General features: G+C 39.2%; 1 protein-coding gene across 1 annotated transcript; it reads left to right on the forward strand.

Moving 5' to 3' along the window:
- The first annotated feature begins 11,607 nt into the window (after positions 1-11,607).
- LOC121368607 lies at positions 11,608-15,813 on the forward strand. Its single transcript, XM_041493346.1, has 2 exons — positions 11,608-15,164; positions 15,786-15,813. The coding sequence occupies exon 1, from the start codon at positions 12,228-12,230 to the stop codon at positions 14,133-14,135; it is 1,908 nt and encodes a 635-aa protein (XP_041349280.1). The 5' UTR covers positions 11,608-12,227; the 3' UTR covers positions 14,136-15,164; positions 15,786-15,813.
- The last annotated feature ends 2,005 nt before the right edge of the window (positions 15,814-17,818 follow it).

Below are 17,818 nucleotides of genomic sequence, written 5' to 3' on the forward strand. Positions count from 1 at the left end.
TAATCCAAGTTGCAGACTCATCAATCCAGCAAAAAGCGAAATCGGTAGGATCAGCAAAATTATGTTAGACCGAATAAACAGTGAAACACGACTCAAGACGCAAATGAACCAATGGAGAAACACTTCCGCTGTACTTGAATGGTTCTCAGCTCTGCATGATAAAAAAGAACTATCCTTCCTCGTATTCGACATTGTGGACTTCTACCCTTCCATAACACCTGAACTACTCGACAAGGCATTGAAATGGGCGAAGAAATATACAGTCATCCCAGATATAGAATACACAACTATCATGCATGCAAGAAAATCACTACTTTTTGACAACAAAGAACAGCCATGGGTGAAAAATGACACTCCCAATGCATTCGACGTCACCATGGGCGGATATGATGGAGCGGAAGTGTGCGAACTAGTAGGACTCCTCATCCTACACACAATTCAAACAAATACCTCCGACATGAACGTCGGACTGTACAGAGATGACGGTCTAGCAGTTCTACGCAGAAGTTCAGGAAGCCAAGCAGACAGAATGAGGAAAATGCTCATCAAAATATTCAAAGATCTTGGCCTAAAGATCACCATCCAGACCAACCTGAAAATAGTCAACTATCTGGACATAACCCTGAACCTTGAAACTGACTCCCACAAACCCTACAGGAAACCCAACAACGAACCCGTTTACATCAACGTCAGCTCAAACCACCCACCCGCAATCACGAAGCAAATACCTAAATCAATCGGCAAACGAATTTCCCTTCTGTCTTCCCATGAAGACTACTTCGCGGAAGCTGCACTAGGGTACAACAAAGCGCTGAGGGCAAGTGGCTACACAGTAAACATCCAATACGACCCGCCTAAACATAGAGAACAACCAGACACAAAGAAAAGGAAAAGACCCAGAAAAATCACATGGTTCAACCCCCCATTCAGCAAGAATGTGAAGACAAACGTCGGTAGCGTGTTCATCAAATTGATATCCAAGCATTTCCCAAGTAATCACAAGTACCACACATTGTTCAACAGAAACAACCTGAAAATCAGCTACAGCTGCATGAAAAACTTCGGAGCAATAATCAAAAGCCACAACACGAAAATCACCCAGAGCTCAACCGATCCCGCACAAAAAAAGCCTTGTAACTGCAGACAGAAGAACGAATGCCCCCTGAACGGCAACTGCCAAACTAGCTCCCTCGTATACCGGGCAAACGTGGCATCTGGTAAGACTGTCAGATCATACATAGGTCTTGCTGGAGGTACATTCAAGGAGAGGTTTAACAACCACACTAAATCTTTCAAATATGAACGCTATGAAAAAGAGACAGAACTGTCAAAATACATCTGGGAACTCAAACGAAAAAAAAACCGCCTATCACATCAATTGGGAAATCGTCAGGAAATCGGACACACGGAAACGCAGCTCGGGACAATGCAACCTGTGCATCGAGGAGAAGCTCTCAATACTATTTGAAAAAGGAGACAAGCTACTCAACAAAAGGACAGAACTCATATCAAAATGCCGCCACAGCAACAAGCCGAGAGTCTCACGACTGACGTGCCATGACGTCAGGAGCGCACCGCCGCGTACACACAGCGTGACGTCACCTTAACTGTCACAATTATAAACACTCATCTGATGAAGGCGAGGAGCCTGAAACTCCGAGTAATGAGTTATTAGTGAATACTAAAAATTTAGTGTACCTGCTCCACTAACATTGTGTTGAGCACTTTATGTCCAATAGTGATAACAAATATATTACTGTAATGCTCCTTGTATAAGTTGAGCACTTTTCTTCAATCACCATGGACCATATCCGTTTCGACTATTCCACAAAAAACATTCCTTTACCAACACGAAAGGAATACTTAAAGAGACTGCTTGAGAAAGTGGAAAGTGTAATAAAGCGTATGAGATGGAAAGCTTTCTTCTTTGAAAAGAACAACGATGATAAACGCAACCATGACGACCCAACACCGAACAAAGATAGCAAATTCGGACTTAACTCCAGGAAAACACCCCCACAAATAGAAGGTTTAGCACCCTTCGAAAAGGACATGCTACACATGGTTGAGACCATACAGTTCAAGAATGCATATGACCAGTTCCAGAACACCATGAAAAAGGACATAAGGCATATAAACAACTCCAAAAAAGTGTTTGTACCTGCAGACAAGACTAGAAACTTCTACAAGTTAGAAGTGGACACTTATGACAAAATGCTAACAGAAAACATTACAACGAAGTACAAACATGCAGACGACCAAACAATCGAAGATATCAACACAGAGTTCGAGTACGTCAGCAATGCCCTAGGAATACGTGACAGAATAGACAAGATGGCAGAGACCCGAGCATTCATCACCTTGAAAGATCATAAGGACAATTTTGCCACTAATCCAAGTTGCAGACTCATCAATCCAGCAAAAAGCGAAATCGGTAGGATCAGCAAAATTATGTTAGACCGAATAAACAGTGAAACACGACTCAAGACGCAAATGAACCAATGGAGAAACACTTCCGCTGTACTTGAATGGTTCTCAGCTCTGCATGATAAAAAAGAACTATCCTTCCTCGTATTCGACATTGTGGACTTCTACCCTTCCATAACACCTGAACTACTCGACAAGGCATTGAAATGGGCGAAGAAATATACAGTCATCCCAGATATGGAATACACAACTATCATGCATGCAAGAAAATCACTACTTTTTGACAACAAAGAACAGCCATGGGTGAAAAATGACACTCCCAATGCATTCGACGTCACCATGGGCGGATATGATGGAGCGGAAGTGTGCGAACTAGTAGGACTCCTCATCCTACACACAATTCAAACAAATACCTCCGACATGAACGTCGGACTGTACAGAGATGACGGTCTAGCAGTTCTACGCAGAAGTTCAGGAAGCCAAGCAGACAGAATGAGGAAAATGCTCATCAAAATATTCAAAGATCTTGGCCTAAAGATCACCATCCAGACCAACCTGAAAATAGTCAACTATCTGGACATAACCCTGAACCTTGAAACTGACTCCCACAAACCCTACAGGAAACCCAACAACGAACCCGTTTACATCAACGTCAGCTCAAACCACCCACCCGCAATCACGAAGCAAATACCTAAATCAATCGGCAAACGAATTTCCCTTCTGTCTTCCCATGAAGACTACTTCGCGGAAGCTGCACTAGGGTACAACAAAGCGCTGAGGGCAAGTGGCTACACAGTAAACATCCAATACGACCCGCCTAAACATAGAGAACAACCAGACACAAAGAAAAGGAAAAGACCCAGAAAAATCACATGGTTCAACCCCCCATTCAGCAAGAATGTGAAGACAAACGTCGGTAGCGTGTTCATCAAATTGATATCCAAGCATTTCCCAAGTAATCACAAGTACCACACATTGTTCAACAGAAACAACCTGAAAATCAGCTACAGCTGCATGAAAAACTTCGGAGCAATAATCAAAAGCCACAACACGAAAATCACCCAGAGCTCAACCGATCCCGCACAAAAAAAGCCTTGTAACTGCAGACAGAAGAACGAATGCCCCCTGAACGGCAACTGCCAAACTAGCTCCCTCGTATACCGGGCAAACGTGGCATCTGGTAAGACTGTCAGATCATACATAGGTCTTGCTGGAGGTACATTCAAGGAGAGGTTTAACAACCACACTAAATCTTTCAAATATGAACGCTATGAAAAAGAGACAGAACTGTCAAAATACATCTGGGAACTCAAACGAAAAAAAACCGCCTATCACATCAATTGGGAAATCGTCAGGAAATCGGACACACGGAAACGCAGCTCGGGACAATGCAACCTGTGCATCGAGGAGAAGCTCTCAATACTATTTGAAAAAGGAGACAAGCTACTCAACAAAAGGACAGAACTCATATCAAAATGCCGCCACAGCAACAAGCCGAGAGTCTCACGACTGACGTGCCATGACGTCAGGAGCGCACCGCCGCGTACACACAGCGTGACGTCACCTTAACTGTCACAATTATAAACACTCATCTGATGAAGGCGAGGAGCCTGAAACTCCGAGTAATGAGTTATTAGTGAATACTAAAAATTTAGTGTACCTGCTCCACTAACATTGTGTTGAGCACTTTATGTCCAATAGTGATAACAAATATATTACTGTAATGCTCCTTGTATAAGTTGAGCACTTTTCTTCAATCACCATGGACCATATCCGTTTCGACTATTCCACAAAAAACATTCCTTTACCAACACGAAAGGAATACTTAAAGAGACTGCTTGAGAAAGTGGAAAGTGTAATAAAGCGTATGAGATGGAAAGCTTTCTTCTTTGAAAAGAACAACGATGATAAACGCAACCATGACGACCCAACACCGAACAAAGATAGCAAATTCGGACTTAACTCCAGGAAAACACCCCCACAAATAGAAGGTTTAGCACCCTTCGAAAAGGACATGCTACACATGGTTGAGACCATACAGTTCAAGAATGCATATGACCAGTTCCAGAACACCATGAAAAAGGACATAAGGCATATAAACAACTCCAAAAAAGTGTTTGTACCTGCAGACAAGACTAGAAACTTCTACAAGTTAGAAGTGGACACTTATGACAAAATGCTAACAGAAAACATTACAACGAAGTACAAACATGCAGACGACCAAACAATCGAAGATATCAACACAGAGTTCGAGTACGTCAGCAATGCCCTAGGAATACGTGACAGAATAGACAAGATGGCAGAGACCCGAGCATTCATCACCTTGAAAGATCATAAGGACAATTTTGCCACTAATCCAAGTTGCAGACTCATCAATCCAGCAAAAAGCGAAATCGGTAGGATCAGCAAAATTATGTTAGACCGAATAAACAGTGAAACACGACTCAAGACGCAAATGAACCAATGGAGAAACACTTCCGCTGTACTTGAATGGTTCTCAGCTCTGCATGATAAAAAAGAACTATCCTTCCTCGTATTCGACATTGTGGACTTCTACCCTTCCATAACACCTGAACTACTCGACAAGGCATTGAAATGGGCGAAGAAATATACAGTCATCCCAGATATGGAATACACAACTATCATGCATGCAAGAAAATCACTACTTTTTGACAACAAAGAACAGCCATGGGTGAAAAATTACACTCCCAATGCATTCGACGTCACCATGGGCGGATATGATGGAGCGGAAGTGTGCGAACTAGTAGGACTCCTCATCCTACACACATTCAAACAAATACCTCCGACATGAGCGTCGGACTGTACAGAGATGACGGTCTAGCAGTTCTACGCAGAAGTTCAGGAAGCCAAGCAGACAGAATGAGGAAAATGCTCATCAAAATATTCAAAGATCTTGGCCTAAAGATCACCATCCAGACCAACCTGAAAATAGTCAACTATCTGGACATAACCCTGAACCTTGAAACTGACTCCCACAAACCCTACAGGAAACCCAACAACGAACCCGTTTACATCAACGTCAGCTCAAACCACCCACCCGCAATCACGAAGCAAATACCTAAATCAATCGGCAAACGAATTTCCCTTCTGTCTTCCCATGAAGACTACTTCGCGGAAGCTGCACTAGGGTACAACAAAGCGCTGAGGGCAAGTGGCTACACAGTAAACATCCAATACGACCCGCCTAAACATAGAGAACAACCAGACACAAAGAAAAGGAAAAGACCCAGAAAAATCACATGGTTCAACCCCCCATTCAGCAAGAATGTGAAGACAAACGTCGGTAGCGTGTTCATCAAATTGATATCCAAGCATTTCCCAAGTAATCACAAGTACCACACATTGTTCAACAGAAACAACCTGAAAATCAGCTACAGCTGCATGAAAAACTTCGGAGCAATAATCAAAAGCCACAACACGAAAATCACCCAGAGCTCAACCGATCCCGCACAAAAAAAGCCTTGTAACTGCAGACAGAAGAACGAATGCCCCCTGAACGGCAACTGCCAAACTAGCTCCCTCGTATACCGGGCAAACGTGGCATCTGGTAAGACTGTCAGATCATACATAGGTCTTGCTGGAGGTACATTCAAGGAGAGGTTTAACAACCACACTAAATCTTTCAAATATGAACGCTATGAAAAAGAGACAGAACTGTCAAAATACATCTGGGAACTCAAACGAAAAAAAACCGCCTATCACATCAATTGGGAAATCGTCAGGAAATCGGACACACGGAAACGCAGCTCGGGACAATGCAACCTGTGCATCGAGGAGAAGCTCTCAATACTATTTGAAAAAGGAGACAAGCTACTCAACAAAAGGACAGAACTCATATCAAAATGCCGCCACAGCAACAAGCCGAGAGTCTCACGACTGACGTGCCATGACGTCAGGAGCGCACCGCCGCGTACACACAGCGTGACGTCACCTTAACTGTCACAATTATAAACACTCATCTGATGAAGGCGAGGAGCCTGAAACTCCGAGTAATGAGTTATTAGTGAATACTAAAAATTTAGTGTACCTGCTCCACTAACATTGTGTTGAGCACTTTATGTCCAATAGTGATAACAAATATATTACTATATATATATATATATATATACATACACATACATATACACACATACATATACCTATATAATATACTTATACACACACACACATACATACACCCACATCTACATACCCATACATACACACACATACATACATATATACCCCTACCTGTACTCATGCATATGTACACCCACATGTGTACGTTCATGCAAACACACAAAATATCTTCATCCACAATTACACACATATTTTCTGGCATGAGTTGTTTTAGCACAAGTTGTAGATACTGTTAGTTATTGTTTGAACATGTTGTTTTGATATAAGTCACATTTAAGTAGGTAATACATTTTAAAAAGTCACTTTGTATGCTGCAAATATGTTTGGAGTATTTCGTGAGGTGTTACACCAATGTTTCTTTTATGTACGTGAGAGGCGTGTATCTGTTTCTTGTTGGTATATCCGGTCTTCTGTACATTGTGTTGATGCTGGGGTTGGCTTTTTGTGTGTATTTGGCTGTTCTTGCGTATGGCCCTATATCCTGGCTTTACATGCAAGTCATTCCCAGTTGTGGGTACAAAATGTTCTTGTAGCTCTTCACTACTCTGCTCAGTCCATTTGCATTTAGATGTTTGATGTCATTTTCGTTAAAGGCATTGTCTGACTGGCATATGTACAGCAGACTATTGTATGTGATGTTGCAGTTGGTGCAGAGGTATTTTAGCTGGTCATCAATCCATTTGTTCTCGAGTGTGGTGTTGTTTTTGTGGAATACTATGCTAAGAATAACATTTGTCTGGTTGAATTTTTGTGTTAAAAGTTGTATCAATGCTGTCATTTCTTCAATAATGGTAATTCTACTCTTTCTGTTGATGTCATTTCCTCCTGTTTGTATGATCAAGTTTTTGGGTGGATGCTCCATGTTGGATATAAATCGTGTTGCTCCGTCTATAGTTTTGTTTCTTAGTTCGATTTTCGTTACAGATTTCCCCGTGACAAGTTTCTTTGGTATGATGTGTCTTACATTCGAGTCTCCGAGTATGAGTACATCTGTTGGTGTCCGGTGTCTGCTGGTGTTGTCGTTTGCAGGTTTTCTTTGAATGAGTGGTCTCTCTCTCTGTTTGCTGTATACTGGGGTGGCGTTTTGATGTAATTTGTGTGTATTCTGTCCTCAAGTAGTGTTCTGCTGTTGTTGTGTGGTTTTGATGGAGTTGATGTATTTGTAAGTCTGCCTGTGCTTGGTTCGCCAGTTAACCTCTTCTTTTTAGCTTCTTCTTCATTGTTACCTTTTGTAGGTGTCAGGTTTGTATCATTTGGTACCAGGTAGGTGTCATTGGCTTCAGTGAGTGATGACGGTGTAGTACAAGTAGCCGACAGTGTTTGGCTGATATCAGTGGTTTCAGTGGGTGTCGTGTGACGATTAGTCGACAGCTGTGAATGTTGTATTGTTTGCGTTGAGGTTGTCTTTGTAGGTGTATGCGTTTTCTTTTCCTCAAGAACTGTTTCAGTCTGAAAGGCGGCTTCATGTTTTGTAGGTTGGGACATCACTGTGGCGTAGGTTGGCATTCGCTGGACGATTTCGGATAGTTTCTTGTTTATTTTATCCGTCATTTGGTTCATTTTCTTTTCAAGATTTGTAATGTCTTTATGCATAACTTGCATTTCCTCTGTGACAGGATGTGGCACACAGTGACTTGTCTGATTTGGTTGTGGCTTTTTATTGTTCATACTTTCTTTGATTACTAACAGTAGGTCATAGATAGAATGGTGCATGGATGTCATTGAATGGATCATTATGTCTGAGTCACACTGGGTAGCGTTATTTGCAAGGCGGGGTTGATTATCATTCTTTTTCTGTACACCCATTAGGTGGGCAACAGTGGGTGGTCGTTCTTTTGTGACACTGTGGTGGCTTGTTGGCGTTATCGTGTGATGATGGAAGGGTACGAGTAGTCTCTGGAGTTTTATCAGATGTTTGTGTAGTTGTAGAGATGGAATCTTGAAGATTTAGGTATGTTGATGTGGCCAATGTAGGATCATTTTGTGTTTGGGGTTTTTCAATGTAATATTACTGGAGAATGGCTCTCCAGGTGTGTCTATGCCTGTATTACTGGTCTGCTTTTGTGTGTTTGCAGGGACAAAGTCTGTGGATTTAATTCCAGAGCTTATACTTGCAATATTGTTATTGCATTCCTCAATGATCTTTGTTTCTGTGTTGATTTTCGCTGTTGTTTTCTGCTGCTGTGCCAGTACCCTGTCGATGATTGTGTGAAGCATCTCATCATCTTCTGTGATCTGTTCGTTGTCCGATATGTCCTGTCGGATTTGTTTGAGATAGGTCAAAAACAGGTCAACATCTCCATTTATTAGTATTTTACATGTTGTCAGATAAAAGTTTGCTGTTGTTCTTCTGGATGATTCGTTGTGACACACTTTGTAGGTCATGCTATGCGTATGTTGACTTTGGTCAGTCTGGCTTGTGCTTGCCAGTGATATAATGTTCTTTTGTTTAAGATTGTCAAAATATTTTTTGAAAGCATTATGGGCATATTCAAATCCTACCGCACTCAATATTATTACCAGTTGTCTTTGGTTCCCATTAGTGGTTTCTGTGATTTCGCATTTTGTGGTGCGTTGGGTTGCATCTTTTTTTTTTTTCAAGGCCTTTACTTTGTTGAGATGGAAATCGGACGTCGATACATTAGTTTGCATATTGCCTTGGTATTTAGGGTTTGGTCGTCTTTGGTGGCAACTTATTCTAAGAATACCAACATTTTCCGCGGCCTGAGCGATTATAGCATCGTCTTGCGGCAAGTCTAGGTCGCTTGTTTGGGATACCGCCATTTTCTTACGCTTCGTATGACTAGTTGCGTTTTTGTCTGAAACTAAATAATATTAGCACTATATTACTCAACTCACAAGAAACCCAATGCTACGATAGTCTAGGGTTCTTCCGATGTGTCTGATTTTTCTTCTATTTCCATATTCTTCTTGTATGATTTGTATTTTGCGGGACAACTTGAATTTTCTATTTACTCATTAGACTGGTACAGAAATCAAAAAACCACATATATGTAGTTTTGTCTATGTACCACACATCCATGTAACGGACATACAAAAATCAAACTTATGCGACTCCAAAATGTTTGCCAGTAAATTACCTCACTGAACCAACCGTTCTGAACACAGAGGAAAACCCTGGGCCCGCATGTTCGAAGCCATCTTAACATTACGAAATCATAAAACTACGTAGGTCGTGACGTCACTTCAGCACAGAAAACCTAGAAAAGAAGGGACACGCTTGGACGCTGACGTCATTCCATTCAACGTATTTACCATTGTTTGACACCCAATAACTGATGTGGCTTTCGTGTTGGGATATTAAATTAACATTATTTTATATATTTTATTCATAAAAAAAATAACTTTAAAAAAAATACATACATGACATTGTGTAGTTCCACTTGGTGAATATGTTTTGGGCAGATTGGCATAGAGATCAGCCCCTTATCCATTTATTATCATCAACATCACCAGCATAATAATAATAATATTAATAATAATTATTATTATTATTATAATGTTGTTGCTGCTGCTGTTGTTGTTATTATTATTATTACTTCCGTTGCTATTATTGCTGATGTTATTATGATTAATATTGTTAATGTTGTTGTTGTAATTACTTTGTAAGTTAATTGTGCTGAAAGATCTGAACACTGATTCTCAATAAGGGTGTGCATTTCAGTATTTTACGTGCGGCACCATAAAATACTGTCGTCAATTACTCTGGGAAACCAAGTGAATTTCTAGTCCGAAACATACCCATGTATTTACCTTTGTAACATAATATGTGGACTGGAATCTCAGTTATTTTTTATGGTTCGGCGACATAACATTTCAAATTGGAAATGTTCGTTACTGTCTCACTTGAATATATTTTATAACAAATGTATACTACCAATGGAAAAACACTCCTGGGTTCAAATATTTGTTATTATCGCAAAGTTTGTTAATATTCTTTTGACTTTTTATGAAATTGTATTTAAATGAGGAAACTGAATTAGTATCCCAGGGCCAAACGATGTTGTCTCAAGTAAATGTGAAATGTACGTTACACATTTTATATTTGTTAATATCGCATTTTCTAAGTGAGTTCTGACACTGATGTATATTCGAAATTATTTATTTCTATTGCACAATCACTTTTATAAGGAAAGACATCACCTTCAATTTAATGCTGAAAATAAACAGCACGACAATTATTTAGTTTGGGCAGTGTATACAAATTCTTGAAATGTATGTTACCGCTGTTTATGCAATAATTATCGTCACCAGAAGTTATACCTTGTTATTCCATAATTTAGTTGTATATTCCACACAAATACTGCATGTTAGCAAATATGCCTTTTATAACAGTATGTTTATAGATATTGATTTGTGCGCGTATGACATGTTCGTTATTGAAATGTACGTTATATGAAATGTACGTTTCTCATGAAATAAGAAGAATGCTTGATTATTAGTACTGCCAAGTGATTTGCAAGGGGATTCCACTTTGTAATCTACGATCTCAGAGACTGAAACACGTGGATGGGAATATTTGCACAGTGTAAAAGTCAAGCTGTGTGTTGGTATTTTATTCAGAACAATTTTTGCTTATAGTCAAGTATGAACAAAACTGTTTCTGCTTTAAAAATAAAATTAGATATTTTATGTAATCAATCAGCTGGTGCGTGTTTTGCTACTTTTTATTACTTTTCCTCCACAGTGGACTAAAATAATTGAAATGTACGTCACAATTGGTAACGAACATTTCAACTATCAGGCACCAGTTTGTATTGTTTAATTAATGTTCTTGCCATAAGTTAAACTTCTTGAATGTTTAGGCTATGATATTTTATTACATTTACAATCAAATTATTTTACAGTTTTACGTTAATTTAAAATATACTACTTCGGTTTCATATAACTAGAATAAATTGAGTGACATTAATTAGAACTACCTCTTCCATTAAAGTTAAAGTGCGTGTCATTTAACGGTTAACCTGATTTGACAAAACTATATATTTTGCAATATTTACACATATATTTTATAATTAATTTCTTGCATCTATCAACTCTTTATGAAACCTTTGGTAACGTAATTTCATTTTAAATTTTTCAGTCTCCATTTATAGAAACTATGGCAAAAACTCGAGCTGAGATTCAGCATGCATATAGAGAACGCAAAAAGGCAAACGAGGGAGAGAAATACCTGAAGAAAGAAAGAGAAAGAAGAAAGGTCAATTATATTCCATCAAGCCAACTTAGTGAAAAAGAGCGAAAGAAAAGAAACAAAATAAATAAAGAACGTTTGAAGAAACACAGAGAAAAGAAGAAACAAATGTTACTTGAAATAGACAGGGAAAATAGAGATATGGAGTCCACAGATGTTCAAGAAACAAGTGGATATGATAGTCAAGAACCTTCTACCTCAAGTGAAAGATTAGTTGTAAGACTAGGATTCCCAAATGTTCGTAGAAGAGGTCCCAAGAAAAGAATAGCAAAGGCTTTATCCAGAGCACACAGAAGAATTGTAAGTCTCAACAGAGAAAAGGCTGCATTTTTGAGAAAATACAGATCAGCAAAGAAACAAGTGACAAGATTGAAAAAAAAAAAAACCGCCAGATAGAGAGATAACTGGAACCCCTGAGACACCAAGAAGTAAAACAGAGGCTCTAATGTATCACGCAAAGCTAACAAATGAACAAGCATCAAGTGTACGAAAGGAACTGCTATTTAGTAATGTTGTGTTACACGAATTAAAGGAGTCCAGGATGAAATCTGGAAATAAAACTATCCTTCACAGAGTAGCAGCTGGCAAAATCTTAAAGAAATATCGATGCATTAAAATGATGAGTGTTAAAACAGGAATGAGTAAAAACTCTTTGGCAAGTGTGAAGGACAAATCCCTTACACTAAAAAAGAAAAGAAGATCCAGAATAATACAGAATTTGCAACAAAATCTACTTGAATTGTATGAGCGTGATGATAACAGTCAGTGTCAACCAGGAAAGTCCGATACTAAGACAATACATGGAGTAAAAATACAAAAGCGAATACTGACTGATTATTTGGCCAATTTGCACGTGAAGTTCCTTTTGGAAAGCCCAACAATAAAAATATCAATGGCGTCGTTTTGCCGAGCCAGACCTAAACATGTCCTTCTTACTTCTTTCATCACTAGGAGTACGTGCTTATGCACTAAACATCAAAACATGGCCCTAAAAATCAAAGCTATTCGCAAGGAAGGCGTCAATGTACCTATTAATCCAGAAACATTTGTAAAAGAAAGCCATGATTGTGATGAATATGAGCTTCCGGAAAATGTTACCTACAGCCAATGGAAGAGGGTAGAAATCGAAGAGAAAAACAAAAGGAAATCTGTAATGCGAATTGTCCAAACTGTTGTACCAAAAGAAACGTTCTTGGATATTTTGAAGAAAGAGGCAGTGGAATTTAGAGACCACATCACAAGAGTAAAGATACAGTATGAAGCAATCCGAACATTAAAAGAAAATCTCCCTCAGCACCACATCATACTACAAATGGATTTTGCGGAAAATTACAGTTGCAACACCATGGAAGAGATCCAAAGTGCGTATTTTAATAAGACAGGCGTTACAATTCATCAAGTTGTCTGCTATTATCGTGGAAATGATGGTTCTTTGGAACATAAGAGTTTTGTCGCCATTTCAGATGTTCTGAGTCACGTCTCATCGACTGTTATAGCAATTATAGAGACGATCATCCCATATATAAAGGAAATCGACCCAGATGTCAAAGTACTGCACTACTGGACTGATAGTCCTATAAGTCAGTACCGAAACAGGTTTATTTTCAATTTTGTAGCTAACCACCACAGCCTATTTGGTATCCATGCCCGCTGGAATTATTTCGAAGCGGGGCATGGAAAGGGGCCTTGTGACGGTCTGGGTGGTTCAGTTAACCAGTTAGCTGGTGAAGCTGTTGGACATGGAAAAGCCACCATACAGGATGCAACTGACTTTTTTCTCTGGGCCAACAATTCAAACATGGCGTCTGTAAAATTTATCTTTGTTTCTTCAGAAGAATGTGACAAAATTTCAGATCAAATTAAATCGCTGAAAATAAGACCTGTAAAGAGTATCATGCATATCCATGTAGTCATTGGCAAAGGGGATTCAAAGGTATTGGTATGCAACGTCACCTGCTTTTGTGACATTTGCATCTCTGGTTCAGATTGCAATGACTGGCGACAAGAATGTCTTTGTGAACTGACAACAAATGCAACAATCTCTTTTTCACAAGAACAGAATGTCAAAGTTCTACAAGAGCCAACACCAGACGAATCTGGTATGGTCTTAGAGGAATCACAGAAAAGATATATTGATATACAAGACTTGAGGCGGGATCTATTCATAGCTGCTATGTATGGAAATAAATGGTACATAGGCAAAATACTGCAAGTTGAGAAGGATGCGAGTAACTTGCCAGTGGAAGTTTCATTTATGAAACAAAGTAGGCAGATGTTTCAATGGCCCCCACGTCCAGATGTCATACAACATGCACCTCGGGCACGTTGTCACAGTTACAGACTTTCAGACTAGTGACACTGCCAGAACTAATCCAAACTGTGGGTTTTTTATTGCACATATTATTACAACTGCAGTGCCATTGTGTATGCAGGCGCAGTTCAGGGTGTGGGTTTCAGGGATCGGCCCCTCCCACCCCCTGCTTAAGCAAATGTCATTCGTTTGCAATATATTATTCAGGGGAGCATGACTCGAACCCCTTATAAACTTAGCATGCCTATCTAGACCACCACTCCAACTTGCTAAAGTTCTGTAACGGGGACTAAATATTTGGCCGTTTGTATATAAATAACATATTTTATTTATTACTACTAATATTTATTTTAGGATTCTATTTATTTTATTATAGAATATTCTCAATCTGCGTTGAGAATATCATATTGGTACATTAGACAAAACCTTTTATGGTTGTTTCTCGCCATACTGGCTAGGGACGAGCCGTTGGTTGATTCTATCCAATGGTTATGTGTATTTGATGTCACGTGATCGTGAGTCAGGTCCGTGCAGCGCTGAGTGTAGACAGTGACAGTACACGTTACATACTTACGACTTGCCGTTACCTTTTCCTTTTCCTGAGCCTTTCGTTATCTTCAGACTTTCTTTTGGCACTTCCAGGTTTGACTAATATGCATGTATTAATTGTTATAATGTTTATCTCATTATTTTAGATATATGTAAATGTAATACATAATGTGGAAAAGTGTTTAAACGTCCATAATTAAGGCTAGGTAAATACGTTTTAAATATTGAATTCACTAAACACACTAAACGAATAAATATATATATATGGACGAGTTAACTTTATAAACAGTAATAAAGTAAAGGTGTTGGATATATACTATTAAAGGTATGAATATAGATAGAGGCGCAAGTTAATTGTATAAGCAGAATTAGTGATTAGTGTTGGATGAGGAGATGTCTAATTGCTGTAGTTTTATTATCCATTTGAGTGGTAGCTTATATTTTACCCATTTATTCACAGGATGAAGGCCAGGTACATGTAGTAGTGTTATCATCCTATACGGTTCATCGCCCACAGCGAAGGTGTGTAGTAGTAGTAGTATCTATTTCTGTATTACATGCAATTCTTGCAGCGAAGGTGTTTCACGTGCGTCTTGACCAACGTACGTGACTTGTTTCACCTGCGCTGTAACCGAGTATTTTATGTATATATATATATTTTTTTTTTAAATCGATTGTTCCGGTTTGTATTCTGTAATGGTCTTTATTTTAATGTTTGTCATACAAACCCGAACGTTATTGTTTTATATTGACAGCATTTGAAATGGGGAAGTTGTTTGTTTTGTAATCGAGTGACGTTGGCAATAATGTTGCCAAGTCTTTACTGCTTTTTGTATTTTTTTTTTGTATAACCGCATTTAATTATCTTAAATGCATGTAATTATTTTGATGATTGTTTTTGGCACTAACGTCGCCGAAACGTATATGTATATTTTTGAAGGAAAGTATTATGCCAGTAACTTGGCATAATTGTGTGATAATGATTTAAATGAATATATATATATATATATATATATATATATATATATATATATATATATATATTGCTATGTAATGACATTTGTAATTTATTTTTATGATTAAGTCGAGGTTGTTAATTATTGTTATTATCAGTGTATTTATCGTTTGTAATTATTTTTACAGAACCACGCGTATGGTGTGATAGAAAGAATAAACCCTCGAACCCTTCCCAGCCTTGTTGTGTTTCTTTTGGGGAAATATTTTCGAGTAGGCTACAGTTCTCTGACACACGCCTGGTATTTTGAGTTTTCTTAACACTGCCAACTTCATATCCAAGATATGTGTCCAAAAACACTCAAAATAATATAAAACAGCACCATTCATGGGTTACAAAAAGGTTTAGTGAATGGTTCAGTGGTGTTTAGACTACCATTATACGAATTGCAACAATTCAAAATTATTCTAAAACTTGGTTAGGCTATTACAAATATCACTATTAAAATTCTTCATAAATAATTAGATCCACTTTCATTCATATAGATATAAATGCATACAATTTTTACGTTTTCGATGTACGTGTATTTCACTATAACTTGATGTTATTGATGTATATTTACAAATGATACGAACATATGGTTTGTCGAACACCGCAGCAACAGGCCAAACACACTGAAATGCTGTTTGCATCATAACGTATTTTGTATGAACAGACTTGATTGCACTGGCCCAGCTGTATGACAGTTCTTGAGGAAACAATGAAGTATATATATAGTGTTGTTTTATTATTTTTGTGTACACGTTTTACCCTTGACATGTGTTCTAATTATAAGCAAGGGGCTGGGAATAAAATTTGAAAAACAAAGTCATACGAACCATTCTAAGTATTCTTCCTCACTCTTGAACTGTCCCATTGCAGTACATACAAATGCCTTTAATATTGTTGAAGTGTTACATTGTATATAAAATTGTTTTAGGCAGAGTATTACTACATCTAAATAATCTTCTTTATTATAGTTCGATGTAAATAACAAATTGGTGTACACCATCGGTATATAAAATACTACTCAAAAGAATTTAAGGGTCAAAAATTTATAACCAAATAAGTTTCAGAGTGTATTAGATTGATGATGTAAACTATACCAAAATTTTTGTTTATTGTTCCATATTTACAAAAAAACACAAATAAACGTCACTGTATACAAGAAAGTCACATGACATGCTGTCAAAGTTGAAGGTTGTCAAACATGGATTTTACACATTAGAACATTTGTTTAATAGTGTGTGAATCCACCCCTGGCGCGAATACACTCGACACATCGTTGCCTCATGCTGTTGATCAGACGTCTGAAGAACTCTTGGGGAATGGCCTGCCACTCTGCCATAAAAAGTTGACCCAGATCATGAAGGTTGGCCGGAGGGGCATGGTTATCCCGAACTCTCCTGCCTAATTCGTCCCAGGCGTACTCTATTGGGGCCAAGTCAGGCGAATATGCTGGCCAATCCATCCTGGCGATACCTTGTTGTCTGAGAAAGTCCGTTACCACCCTGGCGCGGTGGGGTCTGGCATTGTCATCCTGCAGAACTGCCCCGCCGCCAATCTGCTGAAGACCTGGGAGAACCAACGGCCGGATAATCTCATTCAGATGGCGGATTCCATTCAGATTGCCATCCACCACATAGAGGGGTGTCCTGTGGTGGATAGAGATGCCGCCCCACACCATGACGCTGCCACCACCGAAACGGTGACGTTGTCTAACGTTAACGTCAGCGAAGCGCTCCCCAGGACGTCTGTAGACACGAACCCGACCGTCGTTGAACTGGAGACTAAACCTGGACTCATCAGTGAACATCGCTCGACCCCACTGAACACGTTGCCACCGCAGATGAAGCGTGCACCAGTGACGTCTGGCCGTTCTGTGACAGCCTGGCGACGGCAGCGTAGATTATTGGCTCTCAGACGATTGCGTATGGTTTGATCAGACACTCGAGTTCCAGTCGCAGTCCGCAGATTGTCACGTAATCGGCGTGCAGTGGTTGTGCGTTGACGTAGAGCCATATTGGTGATGTAGCGGTCCTCTCTATTTGTAGTGCTTCGGGGTCTTCCCGAACGTGGACGATTTCGAACAGAATTCGTTGCTTGGTACCGTTGCCACAGTTGGCCAACGACACTCTGACTGACACCAAGTCTCAGAGCAACATTTCTTTGCGTATTGCCA

This window comes from Gigantopelta aegis, chromosome 3 (genome assembly GCF_016097555.1).
Source record: "Gigantopelta aegis isolate Gae_Host chromosome 3, Gae_host_genome, whole genome shotgun sequence".
Taxonomy (NCBI): Eukaryota; Metazoa; Mollusca; class Gastropoda; order Neomphalida; family Peltospiridae; genus Gigantopelta; species Gigantopelta aegis.